The following is a 23,075-nucleotide window of genomic DNA, read 5'->3' as shown; positions in this document are numbered from 1 at the left end:
AGCAAGTAGGTCATTGGACTGAAGAGAATGTGGAGGGGAGTGAGGTGTGAAGATTGGAGAAGTAGGAAGGGGCCTACCTTTAGGCCATGAAAGACTGTTAAAAAAAAAGAGAGAGAGAACTTTACATTTGGTTGTGGAGGTAATAGGGAGCTACTGGAGTTGATTGAATAGGGGAGTGACATGGTCAGACCTGCGCTTTAGGAAAATCATTTTGACAGCTTAGTGAAGAATAGACAACAGTGGGGAGGGACTTGAGGCAAGAAGATTAATAAATAGGTTATTGTAATAGTTCAGGTGCAAGGTGACAAGGACGTGCATCAGGGCAGTGTCAGAGAAGAGAGAAGGGACGTGTCCAAGAGATGTTAGGAAGGTAGAAATGACAAGATTGACTGGATATGGGGATGAGGGAGAGTGAGAAGTTAACACTTTGGTTGTGAGCCTGGGTGATTGGGAGAATGAAGTTTTCTCCAGATTAAATGTCTCTAGTTCCATTAACAGTTCTTTATGTGGCACAATCTTAAAAGCGTTAAGTCACCCTGATTTCTGTCCTTTAAATGTTCTTCAGCTTATCAGTTTCTTCCTAAAGTGATTCCAAGAACTGAATACTGTAATCTAGATTTATCCTGAGCAGGATAAAGTCCAGTAGAACCATCACTTCTTTTGTTTGGGCACTCACTATGCCTCTCTTAATATAGTCTAAGCACAGTTGTTGTACTGAATTTACTGTACACTGAAAACTCAACATCTTTATCCAAGGAACTGCTGTTTAGCCATGACCTGTCTTATACTTGTGAAGTTGACGTTTTGGGGGAACCAAATGTAAGACTTTACATTTATCCCCATTGCATTGCCCCATTGCTTTCAGCCCAATGTTCTAGTCTGTCCAGACCTTTTCAGACCCAGACTCATTCATTCAGCGTGTTAATTGGCCTCACAAGAACCCTGGAAGGTAGGTAGTGAAATTTCTATCTCCATTTTGTAGATGAGGAAATAGAAGTTTAAAGAATTAAGTCATTTGTCCAAGGTCACACAGTGGTATAGTTTGTTCTCTCTGGCCCTACTCTCTCGGGGCCAGAAAGGCTACAGATGTGCCCGTCCGAATTCCAGGGGGTAACCCTGAGGGTTTGGGGTATTTCTACTTTCTGCCATTAACTCACGTTCCATTAGCTTGTTAGCTCCTATTGTTAGAGGCTTGTGATTAGTACCAGGTTCCATTTAGTCACTTAACATTAATTGGCTTTTGTAAAGGGATGTTTACTTCAAAGATACAGCAAAATAAACATACAGACATTTCCCCTATTCCTCTAGGGCTAACTTTCCCCTGTAAGACTTTAGTCTCTGGGAGGTGGAGTGGGAAGGAGGTTCTCTGGGGGATCATACTCAAAACTTGGCTCAGTTCTCATATAGCACTGGTCCATAGCAACTCCACATACAGATGGAACCTCACTGCTGAGTGAGCACTGGGGTCTAAAAGGTCACTCCCAGAGACTGCTTCTGGTTCCTCAGGTCATCCACCCTGCACTGGCTACAAGACCCAGACTAGATTTAGACTACCATATTCCTGTGGCTGGCTCTCTTCACCAAGGTTGGAGACTCTACTCTTTATACCTAGAACAGACAGGAATGAATTAAAAGGCCAATGACCAGGGCTCATTTTCCTGGGACTCTATGGCCTCAAAGGAAGAAAACGTCCGAAGGCCCTTCCTCTTATCATGTGGTATCTCACCAGACAGCATGAGCAAAGGGTTCAAAGGAGCCAAATGAAACCAAATGAGCTCTTTTATCTCCGGTCCCCCATGGCCTCACGGAACCTCGACCCGGCTGCTGCTGGTGCTGTCACCGCCCGACCCGTAAGGGGGCCAAGCCTGGGGCAGGCACTGACCTCGGGTCCGTGGGTAAGAGGTTACAGCAGGAATTGATGACCCTAATGATGTCTGGAGACAAAGGAATTTCTACCTTCCCAGAGTCAGACAGTCTCTTCAAGTAGGTTGGGACCATCCATGGGGCAGCTGGGACAGTATATGAAAACCTAAGGTTCAGGGTCTCCTTGGAATTCCCCAGTGGCTACCCATATAATACTGCCACTGTAAAATTTGTCACACCTTGTTACCATCCTAATGTGGACACCCAAGGCAATATCTGTTTGGACATCCTCAAGGTCGAGTGGTCAACTCTATATGATGTCAGGACCATCCTGCTATCTATCCAGAACCTGCTGGGAGAGCCCAACATTGACAGCCCATTGAACACACATGCTGCTGAACTTTGGACAAATCCCACAGCCTTTAAAAAGTACCTGCTGGAAACCTACATGAAGCAGGTGACTAGCCAAGAGCCCTGACCCTGGCTGCCCAGCCTACCTTCCTTCATCTTGTGTGTATGTGTGTGCGTCTATCTTTTTCCCTTCCTCTTAACCTGTCTTCTGCTCTTTTCTGTACAGCACTTTGTTTCATAGACTGTTTTCCTTTTCTTTTTTTTTCTTAAACTCTTGTCCAGCCGTCAACATTAATGTATAAATAAATAGACTTTTGTTGGTTTAAAAAAAAAAAGAAACTAAATGAGCAAATGAAGCAGAGAGGAAAGTGGCTGAAGCTGAGGGCACTTTTTGAATGGCTGCACAGCTAATCCAAGAGCTTCGTCCTCACCACATGACGAGTTGACCAGAACCCTTCTAAGAATGCTTGACTGTCTCTCCATGGTACTTCCCTTCTATATGATTGTGATCCTTCTAGAAGCAAGATCCCCCAGTGGAGAGGTTATCTCAGCAGAGCTAGCTGCTGGGGTCTGAGCACAACTACCAGACCCCCTCTACATTGATATAATGGAACACAACATGGAGAATACACATGTGTGATACAGTAGAAAGATCTCTAGATTTGTAATATGTTGCAGCCCTCTAGTAAATTCTTAGCTCCTTGAGGGGAATTATTTCATTTATTTCTTTGTATTCTTAGCCATGGGGCAGCTTAGTAGTGTAGTGGATAGAGTGCCAGGCCTGGAGTCAGGAAGACTCATCTTCCTGAGTTCGAATCTGGCCTCCTCGCAAAGTCATTTAACCCTCTTTGCCTCAGTTTCCTCATCTGTAAAATGAGCTGGAGAAGGAAATGACAAACTGCTAGGGAATCTGTGCCAAGAAGACCTCAAATGGAGTCATGAAGAGCTGGACATGCCACCCAGAAGAGTGCCTTGTGTATAATAAATGCTTCGTAAATGCTTCTTGAATTGAATTGAGTTGATGATTACAGTTATGCAGATTGATCCAGAATCAGGCTGTCAAAGCTGGGAGAAACTTTGGACATTTTCTAGTCCAACACCCTCTTTTTACAGACTAGGAAACAGCAGCCTAAGGAGGGCCAGGGCCTTGCCCAAAGTCGCACAGGTGGCCAGTGTTTTAGAACCAGGATTTGAACCCATGATGTTGCAAGTTTAATGTGCTTTTTTAAAATAATAGGTTATATATCACCTCCTACAATTAAAATACAAGTCATCCTGAGAGGGAAAACAAGATAAGCTGGAAATAGTCAGTTATATGCATTAGTGTGTATATATACAAAAAGCAGGTTTTTAAAGAGGGAGAGAGCAGAGAGCATGAGGCTCCTGACAGCAGTCCACCTATGGTCACCTATGGCTGTTAGAACCAGAATTCGGACTCAAGTCTCCTGACTCAAAGTTCAGGGCTCTTTCTACTATGTCGGGCCTCCTTGTGAATGACAAGAGTCTTAAAGGATAGACAAGAGAGAGGTGCTTTACAATTAAGTACTGTAGGGACATGGAGCCTGAGAGGAAGAAATAGAGGCTAGGTGCTGATGGAATTTGTCTTTTCACACAGCAATTGTCTTTGCAATGGGCTACTCATCCCCAGTCCCAGAAAGCTGCTTTTTTTTTTTTAACCAGGCAGCATTGACATCTCCTGGAGTCCCTATACCTCCAGGGATTCTATTACCAAATAATTTATTCCATTTGGAGCTCTGTGTGCTCATTGTGTGGCTCAGCCTTTTTTCCCCCTTTCCTGGCCCCAGGGGCCTTTGGGAACTATCACTTAGTATGCAATCCAGACTTTTGAACAAGATGCTAAATTCCCAGAGATCAAAGCAAGTTTGTAAGGAAATCAGCAGCTCTTATAAAGTCAGAAAGCTCCCAGGTTCACTAAGTCATGCAGATGGAAAGGACAGGAAGGCTTTTATGAGAGCCAATCTTTCCAAGAAGGCAATGAAGGACTCGAGGGAATGTGATTTGAGGGGCTTTGCAAATGTCCTTCCCCACAAAAAAATTTTCCCCATAGACTGGTTATGTAATGGTGCCTGAAATTTCACCATTATCTATCAACAAGCAATTATTAGGTGCTTACAACGTGTCAGCCATTTCACTAAGTGCTGGGGAAACAAAGAAAAAAACAACAATCTTTTCCCTAAGGAGCTTTCATTCTATTGAGGGAGACAAAAAAAAAAAAATATATATATATATATATATATATGTATGGTACATATATAGCCCATATCAGATTGCATGCTGTCTTGGGGAAAGGGGAGGGGATGGGGAAAATCTGAAGCTCAGAATCTTATAGAAGTGAATGTTGAAAATTAAGAATAAATAAAAAAATGAATTTCTAAAAATATATGAGACTATATGAGAGCTGGGGCTCTTATCCTAGAGTCTGTGGACCCTGATAGATTTCAGGAGGCACATGAATTTGGATGGGAAAAAAGTTTATATCTATTTTAATAGAATTGGTTTCCTTGGTAATCCTATGTATTTTATTAAATGCATTTAAAAACATTATTCTGAGAAGGAGTCCATAGGCTTTACCACACTGCCAGAGGGATCCATGTGACAAAAAAAGTTATGAATCACTGTCTTAGATGGAATGGCACTAGAAACCAGGTTTCCCAAGGAAAGGCCTCCCAAAAGAGATGGCCACTGAGTTGAGTTTTTAGGGAAACTGGTGATTCTAAGCTTAGGAGGTTCGGAGGGAGAACCTTCGAGACTTGGGGTCAGCACAAAGGCATGAATATGGGAGATGGAATGTCCTGTTCAAGGAGCAATAAGTAGGTAAGTATGACTGGAGCACTGCATTAGTGGAAGGCAGAGACTGAAAATGGGAAAGTTATGAAGGGGGCAGTTTGTAAAGAGCTTTAAATGCCAGACAAAGGCATCAGAGATTCATTTCCTTGGATCTTAAAGAGTTTTAGTCTTCCAAGCTCCCCTTATTTCAATGATTCAGAAGATATGTGATTTCACTCCCCTTTCTATGTCTTAATAAATTATCTTTACAGGTTGCTGTGGCCAAAATCATTCACCCCCTAGTGTCCTTTTTTGTGGTGTGTCTCTCTGAACTTATCCAAGCTAGTCTTGGGGTGACAGATACACAGTCTAACTGTCATAGCCTTACTCAAAGTCAGGGTCACCCCCCCCACTCCACCCAAGTAAAGAAGGAGGACTTTAGGGGAGACCTAGTAAAATGCAAATATACTGTAGTACATGCAAAAGCACCTGGGGGGGGGTGGCGTGCTTCTGTAGTTGTTTTTAGCAGGAAAAATGAGGATTTAGATCTGTAAGAGCATTATCATTTTACCTATGTAGAAACCGGCTCAGAGAGAGGAAATGACTTGTCCAAGACCATTATCACATATGCATTAAGTAGCAGAGCCAGAATTTGAATCCTAGCCCTCTGACTCTGAATCCAGTTGTCTCTTCATTTTTTAGTTCTAGGGTGTCAGTCTGGAATGTTAGAAGAAGGGCTAAGAAGACACCAAAAATAAACTATTTTGGCTAGGCCTATCCCTGGCCACCATTCATTCTTTCCAGGACTCTGGGATGTATTAAGAAGGCATATGTGGAAAACAATATTATTCAGGAGGGAAGTCTGATTAGTGTTGCAGGGGTAAAATAAATCAGTTCCAAGCCCTTCCTCCCACATGCTGTAGAGCTCAGATTTTATTTTGGTTCTGGTGTAGTTAATGAGAATTATTCCAAGCTGAGATCTCTGAGCCAAGCCAGAGAGAATACCAGAGTCAGATGGTGGATTTCCCTGAATTATTTGAACACTGGCATCCTCTAGTGGTCATTGCTGTAGTAAGGTTAAGAAGGCCATAAGCACATATAAACCTGAAACTAGAATGTCAGAGCTGAATAGTCTTTAGGACATACATTCATTCATTCCTCACCTACTATGTGTAAGGCCCTATGCTAGATGCTTGGCATACAAAGATAAAAAACAAGAAAAACATGCCCTGTCCTCAAGGAGCTTATATTCTATAAGGGGATACAAAGGTAAGTACAAAGAAGGTAATTTGAGAAGAGTGAGAACACTAATAACTAAGGGGCTTGGAGACTCCCTCTACTGGAGAATGGCACTTTTCAAATAATTCTGAGAACTCCTGATGTAGGAGGTGGCATCTAAGGCTCAGCTCACTGTGAAGGAAACTAAATGGATCTTGGAGGGAGTGTGTAGGAAGAGAGAAGGACATTGCTTTTAGCAGGGAAGATGAGGATTTTAGATTTGGAAGAGCGCTGCCATTTTACAGATGAAGAAATGGCTTACAGAGAGGAAATGACTTGTCCAAGGCCATTATCACATATGCAAAGGCACAGGCTGTGGGAAATAGATTAATGAGTTTAGGCAACAGCAACTAGGTCAGTATGGGTAGAATATGAAGCATAAAGGAACTGAATTTTTTGAATTCAGTTTAAGATAGGATGTTAGACCTGGAAAGGGCCTTTAGAGATCATCTAGTCCAACCCCTTCATTTTATGAATGGGGAAACTGAGGCTGAGAGAGAAGTGATTTGCTCATAGTCAAGTAGCTAATAAACAGAAGAGCCACAAATTGAACCCAGGTCTTCTGACTTTTATTCCAATGCTATTTCCATCTTGTTTTCCTTCTTTCAAAGGAGGAATTAAACTTGGCCCCAGAGAAAAGATGAGATCCCTGCATTGAAGAGGTTGGGGATTATGTAGGTAGAATACTGCCGAACACTAACTATTACAAAGACTAAACTTTGATAAGTTTTGTTGAATTGGTTTTTTCCCCCGATTTTTCTTTTCTACTACAAAGGATGACTTCATAGATAGAGGATGAGTAGGGATGCATTCAGAAATGAAGTTAATATAAAACCAAGATATCAATAAAAATGAAAATAAATAATAAAATATTTTTAAAAGAGAAAGTGGAATCTTTTTAGAGAACTATAGAGTTATACTATTTTTTTTTCAGAGTACTAGCTCCAAAGTTGGCTAAAACACTAAACAAAGACTTCAGGGGAAGGGGGCAAACAACAGCAACAAATTTGTTCCTCCTACCAATTTCCTAGTTTCTGTTGATAGCACCTATATTCTTCCAACCACCCAGACTTGAAACCTGAGAGTTGTCTTTGCCTGTTCCCTATTCTTAGCACTCCCACCAAAAAAACGGTTGACAAGGCCTGATTTCTTCTCCTAACATCTCTCATACCTAGCCCCTTCAGGCCCTCATCACCTTTAACCTGTAAGAGCCTCCTAATTGCTCTGCTTGCCTCAAGCTTCTCTCCTCTCCAATGCCTCCTCCAAACAGCTGCCAAAGTGATCTTCTTAAAGCTCTGGTCTGATGGTTTCTTGATTGATCATTTCCTTGTGGTTGTCACCCTACTCAGAAATTTTCATGGTTCACCTTTGCCTACGTCATATCATGTAGACTCAGTTTAGTATTCAAGATCCTGCAGAATCAGGCACCGGCCTTCCCATTCAGCCTTCATTCACATTTCTCTGTTCCAGCCAGACTATACTATTTACTGTTCCTTTAACTTGTCTTGACTTTTTTTCCCCATATCTATGCATTTGTGTAGTTGATCTCCCATGCCTTAATGTATTTCCTCCATATCTTATTCAAAATTCCACTCAGGGAAAGCTAGGTGGTGCAGTGGATAGAGCACCAGCCCTGAAGTCAGGAGGACCTGAGTCCAAATCTGGCCTCAGATCAAACACTTGATACTTACTAGTTTTGTGACCCTGGGCAAGTCACTTAATCCCAGTTGCCTTAAAAAAACAAATTCAAAAATTCATAGAATGGAGTGCCCCTCTAGAAACCTAGCCCCTGAGGGTTACCTCTAGAACCTGAGACAGTAGGTATTACAGCCCTCTAGGGACCCAACCTGAGAGTTGGAGTATGAGTTGGAGATTGCAGTCTTACAGGGGATGCTGTACTTAGGCTAGTACTATACTAAGTACAGTACTTAGGCTGTCCGTAGGGCTTTTGGCGGAGGAAAAGCTTTCACTGAGAAGTCACAGAGAAAGAGAGGAAGGAGGAGAAAGTGTAGCCACATACAATTCTGTCTCAGCAAGGAACATGGGGCAGATGCACTGCCCTGCTACAGTCAAAAGCTGAGAAAGCAAATGGGGCTGAGACTTCATGGTACAGCATGGATGGATAAGGAGAGAGTGAAAGCTGAAAATGAATTTGTGCAGGAGTAGACTGAGGCTGGTCAGAGGGGGCTGAAGCACAGACTAGGCCAAACCAGTTGGTTGGCGAAAGGAGTAAGATCCAATTCAGAGTTCCTTTTGGCCCTTTTGCTCGCCTGGAAGAAAGGTCCCATTTCCCCCCATCTCTCCCTCTCTTACCCCCAGACTTGTGAGGAGAGATAAGGAGGAAAAGAAAAATACAGTTCCAGCAACAATCTATATAACGGTGACAAATTAAAGATGTAGAAAGAGTTGTATTTTCAGACACATATAATAGGATCATTTTCTTTCTTTCTTTCTTTCTTTCTTTCTTTTTTTTGCTTGACTAAAGTCAAGGCTTTGTTACAAGGAAGGTTTTCTACTTGGTGGTAGGGGGAGTTAATGAAGCAAAAAAAAAGAATAAAAGAAAGAGAAAAACCAACAAAACTTTAAAAACTACAAAGAAGAAAGGAGATGGATGCTCAGAAGGGAACACAGAGAAGCAAGGGAGTTTTGTAACTGTAGCGTTAAATGTAATGTACAATTAAAAAAAACCCTCTACATACCAGAAGTCCAAAGTTTCATGTATAATCCTCTTTTCTGTTCTGTTTGAAATGTTCAAATTTGCTGATGTTTGTAAGTTCACAGTGGAAAAAAAAGTAAGCTAGTGCTAGACTGTGGAGGCTCTTTAATGGCAGCCGAAGGCATTTGACAGATAACAGATAAGATAACAGGGAGCTACTGATGATTTAGGAGCATTGGTGTAATATAACCTATGCGTAAAAAAACTTATTGTGGCAGTAGTATGAAGGACAGATTGGAATGGAAATGGGAAGACTTCAAAGAAGGGAAGATTCTGAAAGAAAAAAAATCACAAATAATAATAATAGCATTTATATATCACTTTAAGCTTTACAAAGCACTTTACAGATATTATTTCATTTTATCCTCACAACAATTCTGAGAGGTAGGTGCTATTATTATCCCCATTTTGCAGATGAGGAAACCAAGGCAGACAGAGGTTAAATGACTGATCCAGGGTCAGAGGTAGGTGATACTTTTTGCTGCAAAAAAAATATTGAAAAAATGTTAGCAACTAGAGACATGTAGACCTTTGTCATCTCTATAAAATCTTAATGAGAATAGTCTATGTACACACTGAAGTTGTCTTTAATGAAAAGATGAGAGTAGGCAGAGTCTTTCTTGAATCCTTTTTCACAGAAGGCAACCTCTGCCATCACACAAATAATTGAGAGCTGCTAAGAATATAACATTTCTTGTTTTATTTTCTTTAAAAAATTTTGGGGCAGCTAGGTGGCCCAGTGGATAGAGCACCAGCCTGGAGACAGGAGAACCTGGGTTCAAATCCGGCCTCAGACACCTAACACTCACTAGCTGTGTGACTCTGGGCAAGTCACTTAACCCCAATTGCCTCACCTCCCCCCCAAAAAAATTTCAAAACCACTTGACTCAGTAGAACAAAATTTCTCTTTAAAGTACCTTCCCTTAAGATATTAAAAGTCACACAAGATTCTGTAACAGAAATGACCAGATAGATAACTATTCAATCAATAATCCACTGAGTATAAACATTAAGTGAGGAATAAAAAGAAAAACATATACTCATCATAGGCTGATGATTTAGAGTTGAAAAGAACCCCATAAGTCATATATGCCAATTCCTTTATTTTAAAGAAATTGAGGCCCAAATAAGTTAGGGTTTTCAAGCAGAAGAGTGAATTCCTGTTCATTGTGAGAATCTCTCAATGGTCCTATTAACAGGTGTTATTGTATTGATTACATTGACCCTTCTTAATTAAATTCATAGTCACTAAGTAGATAGGATTAACTGTTCACACAGAGAAAACAGAGTAGACAAAAAATACATATTGTCATTGTTATAATTAACATTCAAATGGAGGGGAGCCCATTAAAGTATTTTATCAGCATATACAACTTGTTCCAAAAGTCTTAGTGCAGTTTTAAGCTTTAATAGCTTGAAACAGCTTCAAGCTATTTTAAGGACCATAAGCTTTAATAGCTTAAAACTGCACTAAGACTTTTGAGACACCCTTGTACAGACACCCTATACCTTGTACAGGCACTAGAGTTGGACAATGAATTAAGTCCTGGATAGAATGAACAAAGAAAATTGAACTGGATTTGATTTAGGAAACTGTCTAGTGCTTTCAATGATCCCAAGCATCTGGCTACCACAAAAGCTCATCCCTTTAACATCACCACAATACTAACTCCTAACAACGTTATAGACTAGAGAGGTGAATCATGGAACACCACACTTTCTCTTTAAAAAATATTTATTTTTAACATTTTTATAACTTTGGAATCCAAATTCTTTCCCTACCTCCAGCCCTTCCTCTCCCCATTGAGAAGGCAAGCAATATGATATCAATTATACTGGTGTCATGCAAAACATATTTCCATATTATCCATGTTGCAAAAAAAAAATTAAAGCAAGAAGAATAAAGTGAAAAAAGTATGCTTCAATCTTCACTCAGAGTTGATCAGTTCTCTTTTTTGGAAGTAGATAGCATTTTTTATCATGAATTGTGTTGGATCACTGTATTGATCAGAGTAGCTAAGTCTTTAAGTCTAAGTTGATCATTGTTACAATATTACTGTTATTGTGTACAATGATCTCCTGGTTCTGCTCATTTCCTTTTGCATCAGTGCATATAATTCTTCCTAGGTTTTTCTGAAACCATTCTGCTTGTCATTTCTTATAGTACAATAGTATTTCATCAAATTAAAAAACTACAACTTGTTCAGCTATTCCCCAATTGTTGAGCATCCCCTTGATTTCCAATTCTTTGTCACCACAAAAAGAGATGCTATTAACATTTTTGTACATATAGATTCTTTCCCTTTTTCTTTGATCTCTCTGGGATACAAGCCTAGTAATAATATTGCTGGGTCAAAGAATATGCAGAGTTTTATATTCCTTTGGGCGTAGTTCCAAATTGTTCTCTAGAATGGTGGGATCTGTTCACAACTCCACCAACAATGCATTAGTGTGTCTATTTTTCCATACCCGATCCAGCATTTATCATTTCCTTTTCTGTCACGTTAGCCAATCTGATAGGTATGGAACACCTCAGAGTTGGAATGCCATAATTTCTAAAGAGTCCCTATTGCTGATGATCCATGGACTGGGAAGATGCACGATATAAAAGAAGCATCAAGACCATGTATCACAAGGAAAAGAGGTGATAAGTCACTCAGGTAGAGTGAAAGAGAACTTGCTGCTCACAGTGCCTGAAAGTACCTGAGGAGAGTCACAACCAAAGTCCTAGGGGAAGATTCACTCTTGCAGGGTTTCATCATGGCTGTCCCTTCCCCACCTATATTTTTATAGGGGTATGTGGGGTGTTCAGGAGGACTAGCACTTCTGGTGTGAGGGCTTGCTAAACCCTTTTCAGAGCTGTTCATCCACCATTAGTGTCCACCTTTAACTCAGTTCTCATCTGTGGCTCCAAGAAGGTGTAGCATGTGCAGCAGCCATACCTTGGTAAATTTTCTAGGCAAATGGGCTCAACCAGGTTGAGGGAAACTGATAGGCCTCAAACCTGTTGGTGAGTTTAGGGGTGTCTACCATGAGTTAGAGGGGTGTCTACCCCAAGCAGGTGAACACTTCCCCCAGTGGAATGGGGATGAAAACAGTTTGTTCCAAAAGCCATGAAAGGCAGCTGAAGCAAGCTCTGTGGGAGCGCTTAGAGCTGGGTCAAACACCAAGACACCAAGACACCAAGGTCATTCACTGCATACCAAGCCATCAACAGTGGTTCTGACTTTTGTCCTGCCACTGGACTTCTATGACTCTGGAAGAGAGAGTGAGGCTGAAGACCCTGAGCAACCCTGCCTCACTTAAATCCAATTCACAGGCAAGTCAAGACACTGCCCTGTGATGGCAGTCCTCTTAAAAAAGGAAGGACAAACAACAACATTTTACAACAGCAGTTATGGTATATTGGAAAGAATATTGGAGTAGGTGTCAGAAAATCTGGTTTTTAATCCTGGTTCTTCTGTTAACCAGAACAGTGACCTTTAGCAAATCATTTCCAACTGCCCCTGCCCCCAACCTTGTCTCCTCTGTCACAAGCGGACTGATCAATAGCTCATCGGTAAGCACAGTGCTAAGTGTAGAGGATACAAAACAAAAATAAAACAGTCCCTATCCTCAAGGGCTTTTATTCTGTCAGGGGAGATAGCTAAATAGATGTCTGCATGAAACATATGCAAAAAAATCCTTGCCCTGTCTACCTTACATAGTGCTAATGAGAATCAAATGAGATGATCAATGTACAAACACTATATAAATTCATTGTTCTTTTATGTTTCTCTCGTTGCACTGATATATTAATAATACATGCCATTAATTAACTGGTAAGTTAACCCAGAATATCACATCCTTTCCAGGGCCATAATGTCATCTTCTGACCATTCTTATATATCATTGTTTCCTGAAATGACTTAATCTAGCAGAGGATGTGCTTGTCCTAGAGGGTCAGGAGGATGAGGGAGAATCATCAAAGCTTGTATAGTATCACATGATGATGTGTCATTTGTGGACTAGACATCACAGTGCTTATATGAATGTGTATATATGTATGTTGGGGTGTGATGGCAAATGTTTAACAACCAAATGTTTAACAACCCCAAAATGTGTGTACAACACATTTTTAAATTTAATCTGCATTATTAACTTCTTCCCCATCACTTTCTTAAGTCTAAACAATCAACAAAACAATAAATCAAGCCCTGATTCATACGGTTTATGACTCTCTGAAGTATAAATGCTCATATTGAAAATTTAACAATTGACTCTTAGAAGGTATGAGCTGGCTCTAGCACACCACTGTATATATAGGGCAGAAGTGGAAAAAAAGGGGAAAAGAAATTTTTTTATTTTTTTTCTTTAGTCAGATAGTATAGTACAGGAGAGAGAGCAGTGACTAGAGAATCAGGAGATCTGTATACCAATCTGGTTCTATCATTCATTCAATTTGTGGCAAAGTCCCTTTCGTTGTCTGGGCCTCAGTTTCCTCAGCTATACAAAAGGGTTTAATAATACCTATTTCACCCACCTCACAGGACTGTGGGGAAAATGAAGAAAGGCAATTGTGAGAGGCACAGTGGTAGCCTACTGTTCCCAGAGTTGGTACATAATTATTATCCTTTCAGGCTCTCTAGGGTCTAGCCAAGTTGGCCTATTTACTGTCCTTCACGTATGACATTCCATGTCTTTTCTCTGTATCTTTGAAGGGCACAGTTCCAAGTGCAGAGGCACATAAATAATTGATGATTATTGATCAACGTAGCGGAAAGTTGGTGGGGGGACAGCTAGGTGGCACAGTGGATAGGGCGCTGGCTCTGGAGTCAGCAGACTTAAGTTTAAATACTGGCCTCAGACTAGCTGTGTGACTCTGGGCAAGTCACTGAACCCTGTTTGCCTCAGTTTCCTCATTTGTAAAACGAGCTGGAAAAGGAAATGGCAAACCACTCCAGTATCTTTGTCAAGAAGACCTCAAATGCGGACATGAAGAACACAGGGCTGATTGATTGAACACTATCAGCAGCTACCAGGGCCCTGAATTTGGAATCAGAGGACTTGGACTTGAATCCTGGCTCTATCCTCCTACTCTGAGTCAAAAACCTGGGTTCTTATCCTTCCTTAGACAATAGCTGTGTGACCCTGGACAAGTCAATTAATCTTTGAGCTTCAGTTTCCTCATCTGTAATAGATGGAAATTGGATTAGATGGCCTATAAGATCCCTTTCAGTTCTAAATGTGTGATCCTATGCTTTTTGTGACCATGGGCAAATCACCTAACCATTCTGGTTGTGTTTCATTTTGCCCAATTATATGTCAATAGAACTGACAATCTAAATAAAATCGGCAAATGTGCCAATTCAGGTACCTCTGCCATCCTCTTCCCTCCCTTTTGAACTTCTTTGCACGTGGTTAGGAGGTGAGCTCCTTGAAAGCTGGGGCTGTCTCCCTTTTGCCTTCTATTTGTATTTCCAGCCCTTAGGTGTGCCTTACTGGCACACAGTAAGCTTTTAATAAATGTTTGTATACTTGACCTGACCATATGGGCTTCGAAGGTTCCTTTTATGAACCTATGACCTCTATGACCTTGGACACGTCACTTAATCTCTCATCCGTAAAAAGACGAACGGGTTGGACCAGTGAGCCTCTAAAGTCTTCCCCAGGCTGCAGAAGAGCTGGACTAAAAGATGTTTAAGAGTCCTCCGTGACCCTCTTCCCTACTCCCCTCACGGCAGGAGGCGGGGCTGGGGGTGTCCACGAGGCGGAGGGAGCGGGGCGAGGGGAGGGGGCGGAGGCTGCGTCTTCGTCACGTGATGGGATCCAACATGGCGGCGCCGTGGGGCCGCGGTGTCGCTTCCTGACGGGGGGCGGCGGCGGCGGCAGCCTGTGCCCGCCCCGGAGCCCCGGGATCCCCTTCCTGCTGCGCTCCTCAGCCGGTGGAGCCCCTCCCCGACCCCGGCCATGCAGGAGAGCCAGACCAAGAGCATGTTCGTGTCCCGGGCTCTGGAGAAGATCCTGGCCGACAAGGAGGTGAAGCGGCCCCAGCACTCCCAGCTGCGCAGAGCCTGCCAGGTGGCGCTCGGTGAGCCGCTGCCCGCCCGCCCGCCCCGCTGTTCTTCGAGGCAGAGCCCCCTCCTCTTCACCCTCTTCCTCCTCCTGGGACCCGCGCCCTCATTTCACTCCCTCTCCCGGCCACTTGCTTCGGGATCCCCCTCCCTGGGCTCCGCCGCCCTCGGCGCCACAGCACCGCCCCCCCCCCAGCGCCCACCCTCCCCTTCCCCCCCCCCCCCCCCGCTCCTTTCCAGGACCTCGACCTGCTCCCCTCCCCCCAGCTGCTTCTCTTCAGGACCCTCCGGGTCTGTCCCTTCCTTCTCGGTCCGGTCCCCTCTCCTTCACCCCGTCCCTCACTCCCCAGCCCTTCGGGCCGATATCCTTCAATATCCTATACGCTCCTTTTTGTCAGTCCCCTTACTATATCATTCTTTCTATATAAAGTCTCAGACACTTCGCTGTTCTTCCCTCACTAAACTGAACGGTTCACCTCGACTCTCTTCACTTTTTCCTTTTCGTCCCAGTGTCAGCATTTCTGCCCCGCCCCCCTCCCTTCCTATTCCTCCTCCCTTATCCTCCTCATTGCTAGGTGCCCTTTGGCCTTTGATTATTAATGGAATCATAGAATTCAAGACTCTGACTTTAGAGGGCATCTAGTCCAGACTGAGGCCTGGGTACTGGAAGTGACTTAGGATCATAGAATTAGAGCAGGAAATGACCTTAGAGATCACCCAGTGCACCTCCTCTCCTTTTTTTTTTATTTAAATGAGAAAAAGAGATTTAAGAGTGAAGCGACTTTAAATCTCCCTTTTTTATTTGCTGGTTTCTCCTTCCATCAAGCTCCCTGGATCCTCTCTGCCAGATGTGTTTCCCTTAGCTGAGCGGGATAGACAAGATGCAGAAGTTATTATGCTATGTTCTTGGAGTGGAGCTAGGGCTCACCCAGGAAGTGCCTGGATGTGGAATGTTTTCCTTCTGGATATTCTCTACATCCTTTCATCAATGGAGGCATGTAGGAAATCAGAGCAGAGGTTGTAAAGTGAAGAGTATTTATTCCAGGTGTACAGAATGGAGAATAGGAGACGAATCACCAACCACTTCAACTTCTTGCTGGTTAAGTGTTTTGGAAGATGATAGATCAATGTTCTTGCCTCCCACTCATAATTTAATTTGCCACTCATAGCTTAATTTCTTTAAAAAGATTTTAGAACCCCTAGGAAATGTCCATTTTTCTGTTAATTGACCAAGCAAGTTGGAAAACATTTTGGTTTTGCCACAATTTGAAGCTGTCATCACCACATTTTCTTCTTCTAGGGTATAGAGACTGATGTTGCCTGAGTAGGGGAAAATTATAGTCTTCAACTAGTTACCTGCTTGAGTAAAAAGTGCAGGTTTAGTGAAGGAAACTTTGTTGAGCTTCATTTGTAATTTTCAAAGATCTTTAAAGATTTATAATTCTGATAACCAAGCAAGTAATGGATCATTATATGCTTACTTGTGTAGACCCAATAAAACTAGGTAATGTTAAGTAACCAAGGTGCTTCAATTAAGAATAGTAAATAGTTATTTGAAATTTCATACAGTTCCATTATATTAATAATGCTTTGAGAGGAGTTTCAGAAAATGGTTTTTTAGTAGAGGATATTTAGTGCAAATGTTTGTATAGAATTGTTGTTAAGTATTATTTATATAATTCTCCTGGTATTAATTTGGATTCCAACTCTGCACTTTCTGATATTTTTCTGATAATGTTATCTAGATTGTGAGATTTTGTGGAATATATTGGTTGATTACATGATAGTGTATTTCATAATGGTCTGGGAGTGAGTTGTAAGATGTGATCTAGACATGTAATAGGTTCACCATAGCTTAACTGTTTGCTGAAACATTTTTCCTGTGCAGCTGTGGTGTTCCTGGATGTAAATAGGAATTCCGTGATGCTACCAATATTTTCTTTCATTATTTTCTTTACAATGATAGATGGTTTAGAAGTTCATCAGTTTAAAGCAGGAATAAGCAGTATAGAATAGGTTGATCAATTTAGAGCTGGAAGGGACTTTAGAGGTCATCTCACTCTACCTACTCATTTTATAGATGAGGAAACTGAGGCCCACTGAGGTTGTAAGTTGCCCAAGGTCACACAGATATTAAGTTGAACTAGAATTGAAACGTAGATTCTCTTGATTGCAAATATAGAAGTCTTTCCATTGTACCAAACTTATGCTTATGTTTATATTGTAGAGACATGAAATACAGAATATGTACGCACATGCAATTTCATGTCTACACATAATATATACATGTGTGCATAAGCTTTGTGTATAGCATATGTGTGTGTATGTGCACACAAATATGTGTGTGTGTATAAATTTGGGGTTAGGAGAACTGGCTTAATATCCCCTATATTGCTCCAGAATACTCTGATTACTCCCTTTCTCCTTTATCCTGGAGCTATCTTATACTTTAGTTCTCCTGACACTAGCAGTTATGGGCACTGTAAAGATAAATTTGATTATCTATATAAGCCATATGAGTTTATTGGGAAACATTAACCTAATTGAATAACATGGTATCTACTATCATGGTACCTTAGTTCTTGGAGCTGCCCTAACAGTGATTGAATCCCTATACGTTGTTATAAATAACACTTTTTTTTTTTTTTTTTTTTACAAAATCCTAGGTGCTTACTGAGCAGAAGAGATATCCATTTTTCAATTAGCAATAGGGAAGAATGCTAACATACGTGGGTTAAATCTGCCCGGACTTCTCAAGGTGCCTGGTGCCTTATACTGAACAGGTGTTTCTTTTTAGTATTTCATTCTGGCCAGTTTTTTCTGGTAGTGAACTCTTGAGATGTTGCTGTCAAAAACAAAACCCCCCAAAAAACTTTGAAACAGCCTGAATGTTGGTCTTCAGGTCCACAGTGCCAGCTTTAAGGTGGATACAGGGAGCACTGCCTAAGTAGAGGAAGTGGAAAATAAAGGGCAGATAGTTGAGATGAAGTTGGGTGTGACAGGTATTGGAGTATGGCAGATATCTCAGTTTGGAAATCTTGATTTTGTGGCTGTTTCCCCTAAGGTTATTCCAAGTCACCAGACTCACCTGGCTGCTATTCCCCCACCACAACATAGTAGAGGAACATGGGTAAAATTAGATAACAAGGAGGGGAATATATAAGTTTTCTTTTAAAGCTGCTGCTTGCTTTGGAGTGAATTTCCAGATCTGGAGAATGAGAGACTTTTAACATACATATTACGCTCACAACATTACTGTGCAAAGTTGGAATTCTTGGTAGTAGAGCACACTTACAGGAAACAACTTGTTAGTGTTACCTTGTTGAAATTATTTCAGCAAAGGAGATAGGCTGTAGAAACGAAGCATTTTTAATGTTGGGTGATATTTTGATTTGTCTTCCTGTCCTGTTTGGTTTATAGATACCATAAAATACAATGTAATTATATTACTTGAAGTCTCAGTTTATTGGGGCATTAACCTACTTAACCACGGGGAAATCTGGGTTTTATCTTGTAAAAGGAATGACAAAACAGGATCACCCAGGTTTAGAGCAATCTTGGTTATTTGTCCTGATTGAATACTAACTGCTCAGGCCAGGCTGGGACTACCTACTTATGAGAGTCATTCCTTGGTTTCTTTTAGCTGGAGATCTGGTATTTATCACTCCTGAAACATTGCTTGTCCTTACTCTGTTAAGTGGGCTTTGATATGTGCTTACAATCTTTCAACACTGTTGAAGAACATAATTATAATATTGAGATCTTACTCCTGCAACTGTCTTATTCAAGAGTCATTTTCACCATTATCCCTTGTAAAAAATTTTTTTTTGATATTAATATCTTTTGTATTTGCATCATTTAAATTTCTCCTAGTATTCCTCTCCTTCCCGCCTTCTAGGTAGATAGAGGACTGGGCTTGGAATCAGGAAGACTGGAATTTAAATTGGGTCTCACTTACTAGCTCTGAGACCCTGGGCAAGTCACTTAACCTCTGTTTTCTTCAGTTTCCTCACCTGTAAAATGGGGATAATAATAGCAGTAACCTCCCAGGATTGTGAGAATCAAATGAGATAATATTGTAAAGCATTTCACTGCCTAGCAGAGTACACAATTAATAAATGCCTACTTTCGTCCTATGTAACAAATTGTGTTTTTTAAAGAAAAGGAAAAAATTAACAAAACTGATGAACAAATTGAAAAAGTATGAAAATATATACAATTTTCCATACTTATAGAACCACCTTCCTACCTCTGTTCATATCTTTTCTAGCGCCTGCTTGTTCTTTGTAATTTTGCAGAATTCACCTTTGGTTGTTTTGTAGTTCTTTCCATTTCAATTGTTGTAGTCATGGTGTATATTATTTTCCTGTCACTGCTTACTTCATTGTGTATCAGTGTATGTAATTTTTTCAGTGCTTCTTTGTATTCATCATATTCATCATTTCTGATGGTAGAGTAATACTCCATGCATTCATGCACCACAGTTTATTTAGCCGTTCCCCATTGATGAGCATCTGCTTTGTTCACAGTTCTTTGCCACTGCAAAAAATATCACCGTGATGTTTTGAGATATGTGAAGACTTTCTTATCTTGGGGATATCTTCTTAGTGGTGGAATCATGACTTCTCTTTAAATTTACACTTCTCTTTTTAAAAATATGGCATTGGGAGATCTGTCTAGATAATGTAAGTGTTTTAGACTTTTTGAGAGTAGGGACTGTTTTTTTGCCTTCCTTTGAATCCCCAGGGCTTAGCACAGTGCTTGACATATAATAAGCATTTAATAAATGTTAGTTGACTGATATTAAAATTGAATGGGAAACTGCTTGTCTGTTCAATTCAACAAACTTTTTTTTAATGCCTATTGTGTGCTGTGCAGGATCACATTTGAGAAACTGTGGTGCTTTGAAGAGAAAACATGACTTGCAAAAGATGGGAGGAGTTAGGAGGATGATCAGCAGAGCTTCATGAAGGAGGTAGCACCTGACTTGACCTTTTAAGGAATGACTTAAAACTAGTAGTATAGGGGAATTCTCTATGAGGGATTGTAAGCAAAACCCAGAGATAAAGAATGGGTCAAAATTAGGGAATTCCAAGTAGTTCAGTTTAGCTAGAATGTAGAGTATGTGAAGAGGAGTTGTAAGAAATAAGAGATGAGACTGAAAAGGTTAATTGGAGCCAGGGCGTTGGCTTCCAGGATCAGGCGATTATTTTTACTTTATTCTGGGGCAGTGGGAGGCTCTGAAGGGTTTTTCATTAGAACAGTGAAGTGATTTAAGAATACTTTTTGGGTAGCCTTATGAAGAATGGATTAGGGAGGGGATTGAGAAGACCGGAAGACCAGTTAGGACACTTTTACAGTTTCACTGATTTCACACTTTTGTTGACAATATTGATATGCAAAAGAATCAGCTCCATCAAATATTTGTACTTCCCTGAAAATGTGGAGAATAACATGGAAAAATTCCCAGGTTTCTGGAGGCCGTTGGTAACACTAGTTTAGGAGCTCCAAAATGGCTTCCATGGGCAGGGTCAGAATGTAACTCTGGCTAGCATAATTCATTCATTCTAGTGCCCCCAGAGATGCTTACTGTCTGGATGTTATTCATTCCTGTGTTCTCATATTCTCTGTCATCTCTATGCTTATGTTTACCCTACTTCCCATGCTTGCAATCAGGGGTTCCTAAGCTGGAGTCCATAAATAGATTTCAGGGGGTCTGTGAACTTGAATGGGAAAAAAATTAAATCTTTAACGTTAACTAGATTTCAACTCATATTTAGCATTTCCTTCAATTACGAGTTTAAAAAACCCAACAAAACTAAACATTATTCTTAGAAGAAGTCTATAGGCTTTACCAAACTACTAAAGGGATTTATGATGCAAAAAATATTAAGAGATCTTGCTTAAAATAGATTTCTCTTCTCCCCCATCTCTGTCTCTGGAAAGTTTTTCAAAGTCTCTCTCAGGTACCACATCCTTCACAAAGTCTTCCTTGATTGCACACTCCCTTGGTTGAAAGTTATCTTTACCTCCTTAAATTTCTCAGTACTTCTGGTTCTCCTTTGCCCCTATGACTGATTTTTACAAGCTTTGTATTCCAGTCACCTAGCACAAAGTAGTGTTGTTGTTTAGTCATTTCAGTTGGGTCTGACTCTTCATGAACCCCATTTGGGACTTTCTTGGCAAAGATACTGGAGTGGTTTGCCATTTCCTTCTCCAGCTCATTTTACAGATGAGGAGACTGAGGCAAACAGGGTTAAGTGACTTGCCCAGGATCACATATCTAGCAAGTGTGTGAGACTGAATTTGAACGCAGGAAGACAGGTTGTCTTGACCCAAGCCCAGCACTACATAGGCATATAATAAGTGTTGTAGGATTGAAATTGAATTAAGAAGAGACGAGGACCTGAAATAGGATTTTACTGAAGTGTTTTCATAATACTTATCCAAAATACACATATTCAGTGAAACAGTATAAAAGGCAGAATAGAAAAAAAAAGGTTTGTTTCACGTGAAATTGAATGACATTGTCATCATGTGTGGTGATGTGAAATATGGTAAAAAGTATTTGAAACAAACAATATTATTTCAAGGAAACCTCTTAAGAGACTTCTGCTTTATGTACTCATAAGCACCAAACAAATATTTGTTGAATTACCTTCTTATAGGGTTTTTGGATTATGGGTGATGTAGGTACTCAAATAGATATTCAAACAGCCAGCAAATAGTTAATGTTTATTGTGCCTACCATGTGCCAGGCTCTATGCTAGTCTCTGGGATAGAAATACAAAGAATGAAACAGTCCCTAACCCCAAGGAGTTTGTTATATTTTAATGGCAAGAAAACAAGTTTGTATAACTATATACATCATATATATAAAGTGAATAAAGAAAAAGTAACTTGGGGGGAAAGGTGTTAGCAGTTGGGACAAGAAAAGGCTTCATGCAGAAGATGTTAAAGTTGCATCTTAAAGGAAGGGTGGGACTTTCTGAAGCAAAGGTAAGTAAAAGCAAAGCCAGGAGATGATGGAGTACCTGGTATGATAAAGAGGAAGGATATTTTGGATAGATATCAGATGACAGGGACGGGTCTTGTGAAACTGGAAAGATATGTTGGGATCAGGTTATGTAGGACTTTAAAATATCTTTAGCAGAGAAGTTTTATTTTATTTTAGAGGCTGTAAGAAACCACCAGAGTTGATTGAGTAGGGGAGTCACATTGTCGGATTTGCACTTAAGGAAAACTACTTTGGCAACAGTTGTAGGATATTCTGGAATAGTGGGGCTTGAGGTAGGGTGACCAATTAAGAGGCTGTTCCAATAGTCTAGAGGAGAGGTGCTTGTGTAAGTAAATAGAAGGGATCATAGAGATGTGGTAAAGTTAGAATTGGCAAGAAATAGCAACTATGGGGTGACAGAGAGTGAGGAGTCCAGGATAATGTTGAGATATAGACCTGGGAGACTAGAATTGTGGTGACTCCTTTGACAGAAATAGGGAAGTTCAGAAGAGGAAAGAATTGTTGGGGAAACAACTGAGTTCAGTTTTGTATATATTGAATTTGAGATGTTTTGGGGATAGGCACAGTGGATACTGGGCATGCTGGATTTGGAGTTGGGAAAACCTGAGTTCAAATCCTGTATGACATTTATAACTGTGTGACCCTGGGTGAGGCTTGTAAGCCTCAGTTTTCTTATCTGTAAAATGGGGATAATAATGGCAACTACCTCACAGGTGTGAGTATGTAACATGTATACGTGTTGCCAAGTGGGAGCCTGAGGCGGAGTGGTCAGACAGGTAGGAAAATCAGGAGAGAGCAGTGTCACTTGAAGGGCCTCTGATAAAAAGATTACCTGTAAAATAGTGGATGTTCTCTGTAAGCAGGTTGGACTGTAAATGCTATTGGATAACTTCTTTGTTTCTTACTTTAAATATTTTTATCAGTCTTAACTTTAAAATTTGAGGAGAGGAAGAAATAATTAAAGTAAGGAGCTCCACATACATACATTTTAGTAAAATGTAATAAGCTC

The 23,075-nt window shown here is 40.7% G+C and overlaps 1 protein-coding gene and 1 pseudogene across 2 annotated transcripts in view; both read left to right on the top strand.

Moving 5' to 3' along the window:
- Nucleotides 1-1,796: 1,796 nt before the first annotated feature.
- Nucleotides 1,797-2,341, top strand: LOC114032720 (annotated as a pseudogene).
- A 12,541-nt stretch (nucleotides 2,342-14,882) lies between these two features.
- ARFGEF2 (ADP ribosylation factor guanine nucleotide exchange factor 2) overlaps nucleotides 14,883-23,075 on the top strand; it is a 108,935-nt gene continuing 100,742 nt past the window's right edge. For both annotated transcript variants that reach the window (XM_027851359.1, XM_027851348.1), the window contains exon 1: nucleotides 14,883-15,065. In XM_027851359.1, coding sequence (XP_027707160.1) covers nucleotides 14,945-15,065 — 121 coding nt within the window. In that variant the 5' untranslated portion in view covers nucleotides 14,883-14,944. The remainder of the gene's footprint in view (nucleotides 15,066-23,075) is intronic.

This window comes from Vombatus ursinus, unplaced genomic scaffold (assembly GCF_900497805.2).
Source record: "Vombatus ursinus unplaced genomic scaffold, bare-nosed wombat genome assembly UNPS02000580.1, whole genome shotgun sequence".
Classification (NCBI taxonomy): Eukaryota; Metazoa; Chordata; class Mammalia; order Diprotodontia; family Vombatidae; genus Vombatus; species Vombatus ursinus.
Note: the sequence above shows the minus strand (reverse complement) of the source record. Positions and strands in the feature narration are given on the sequence as shown.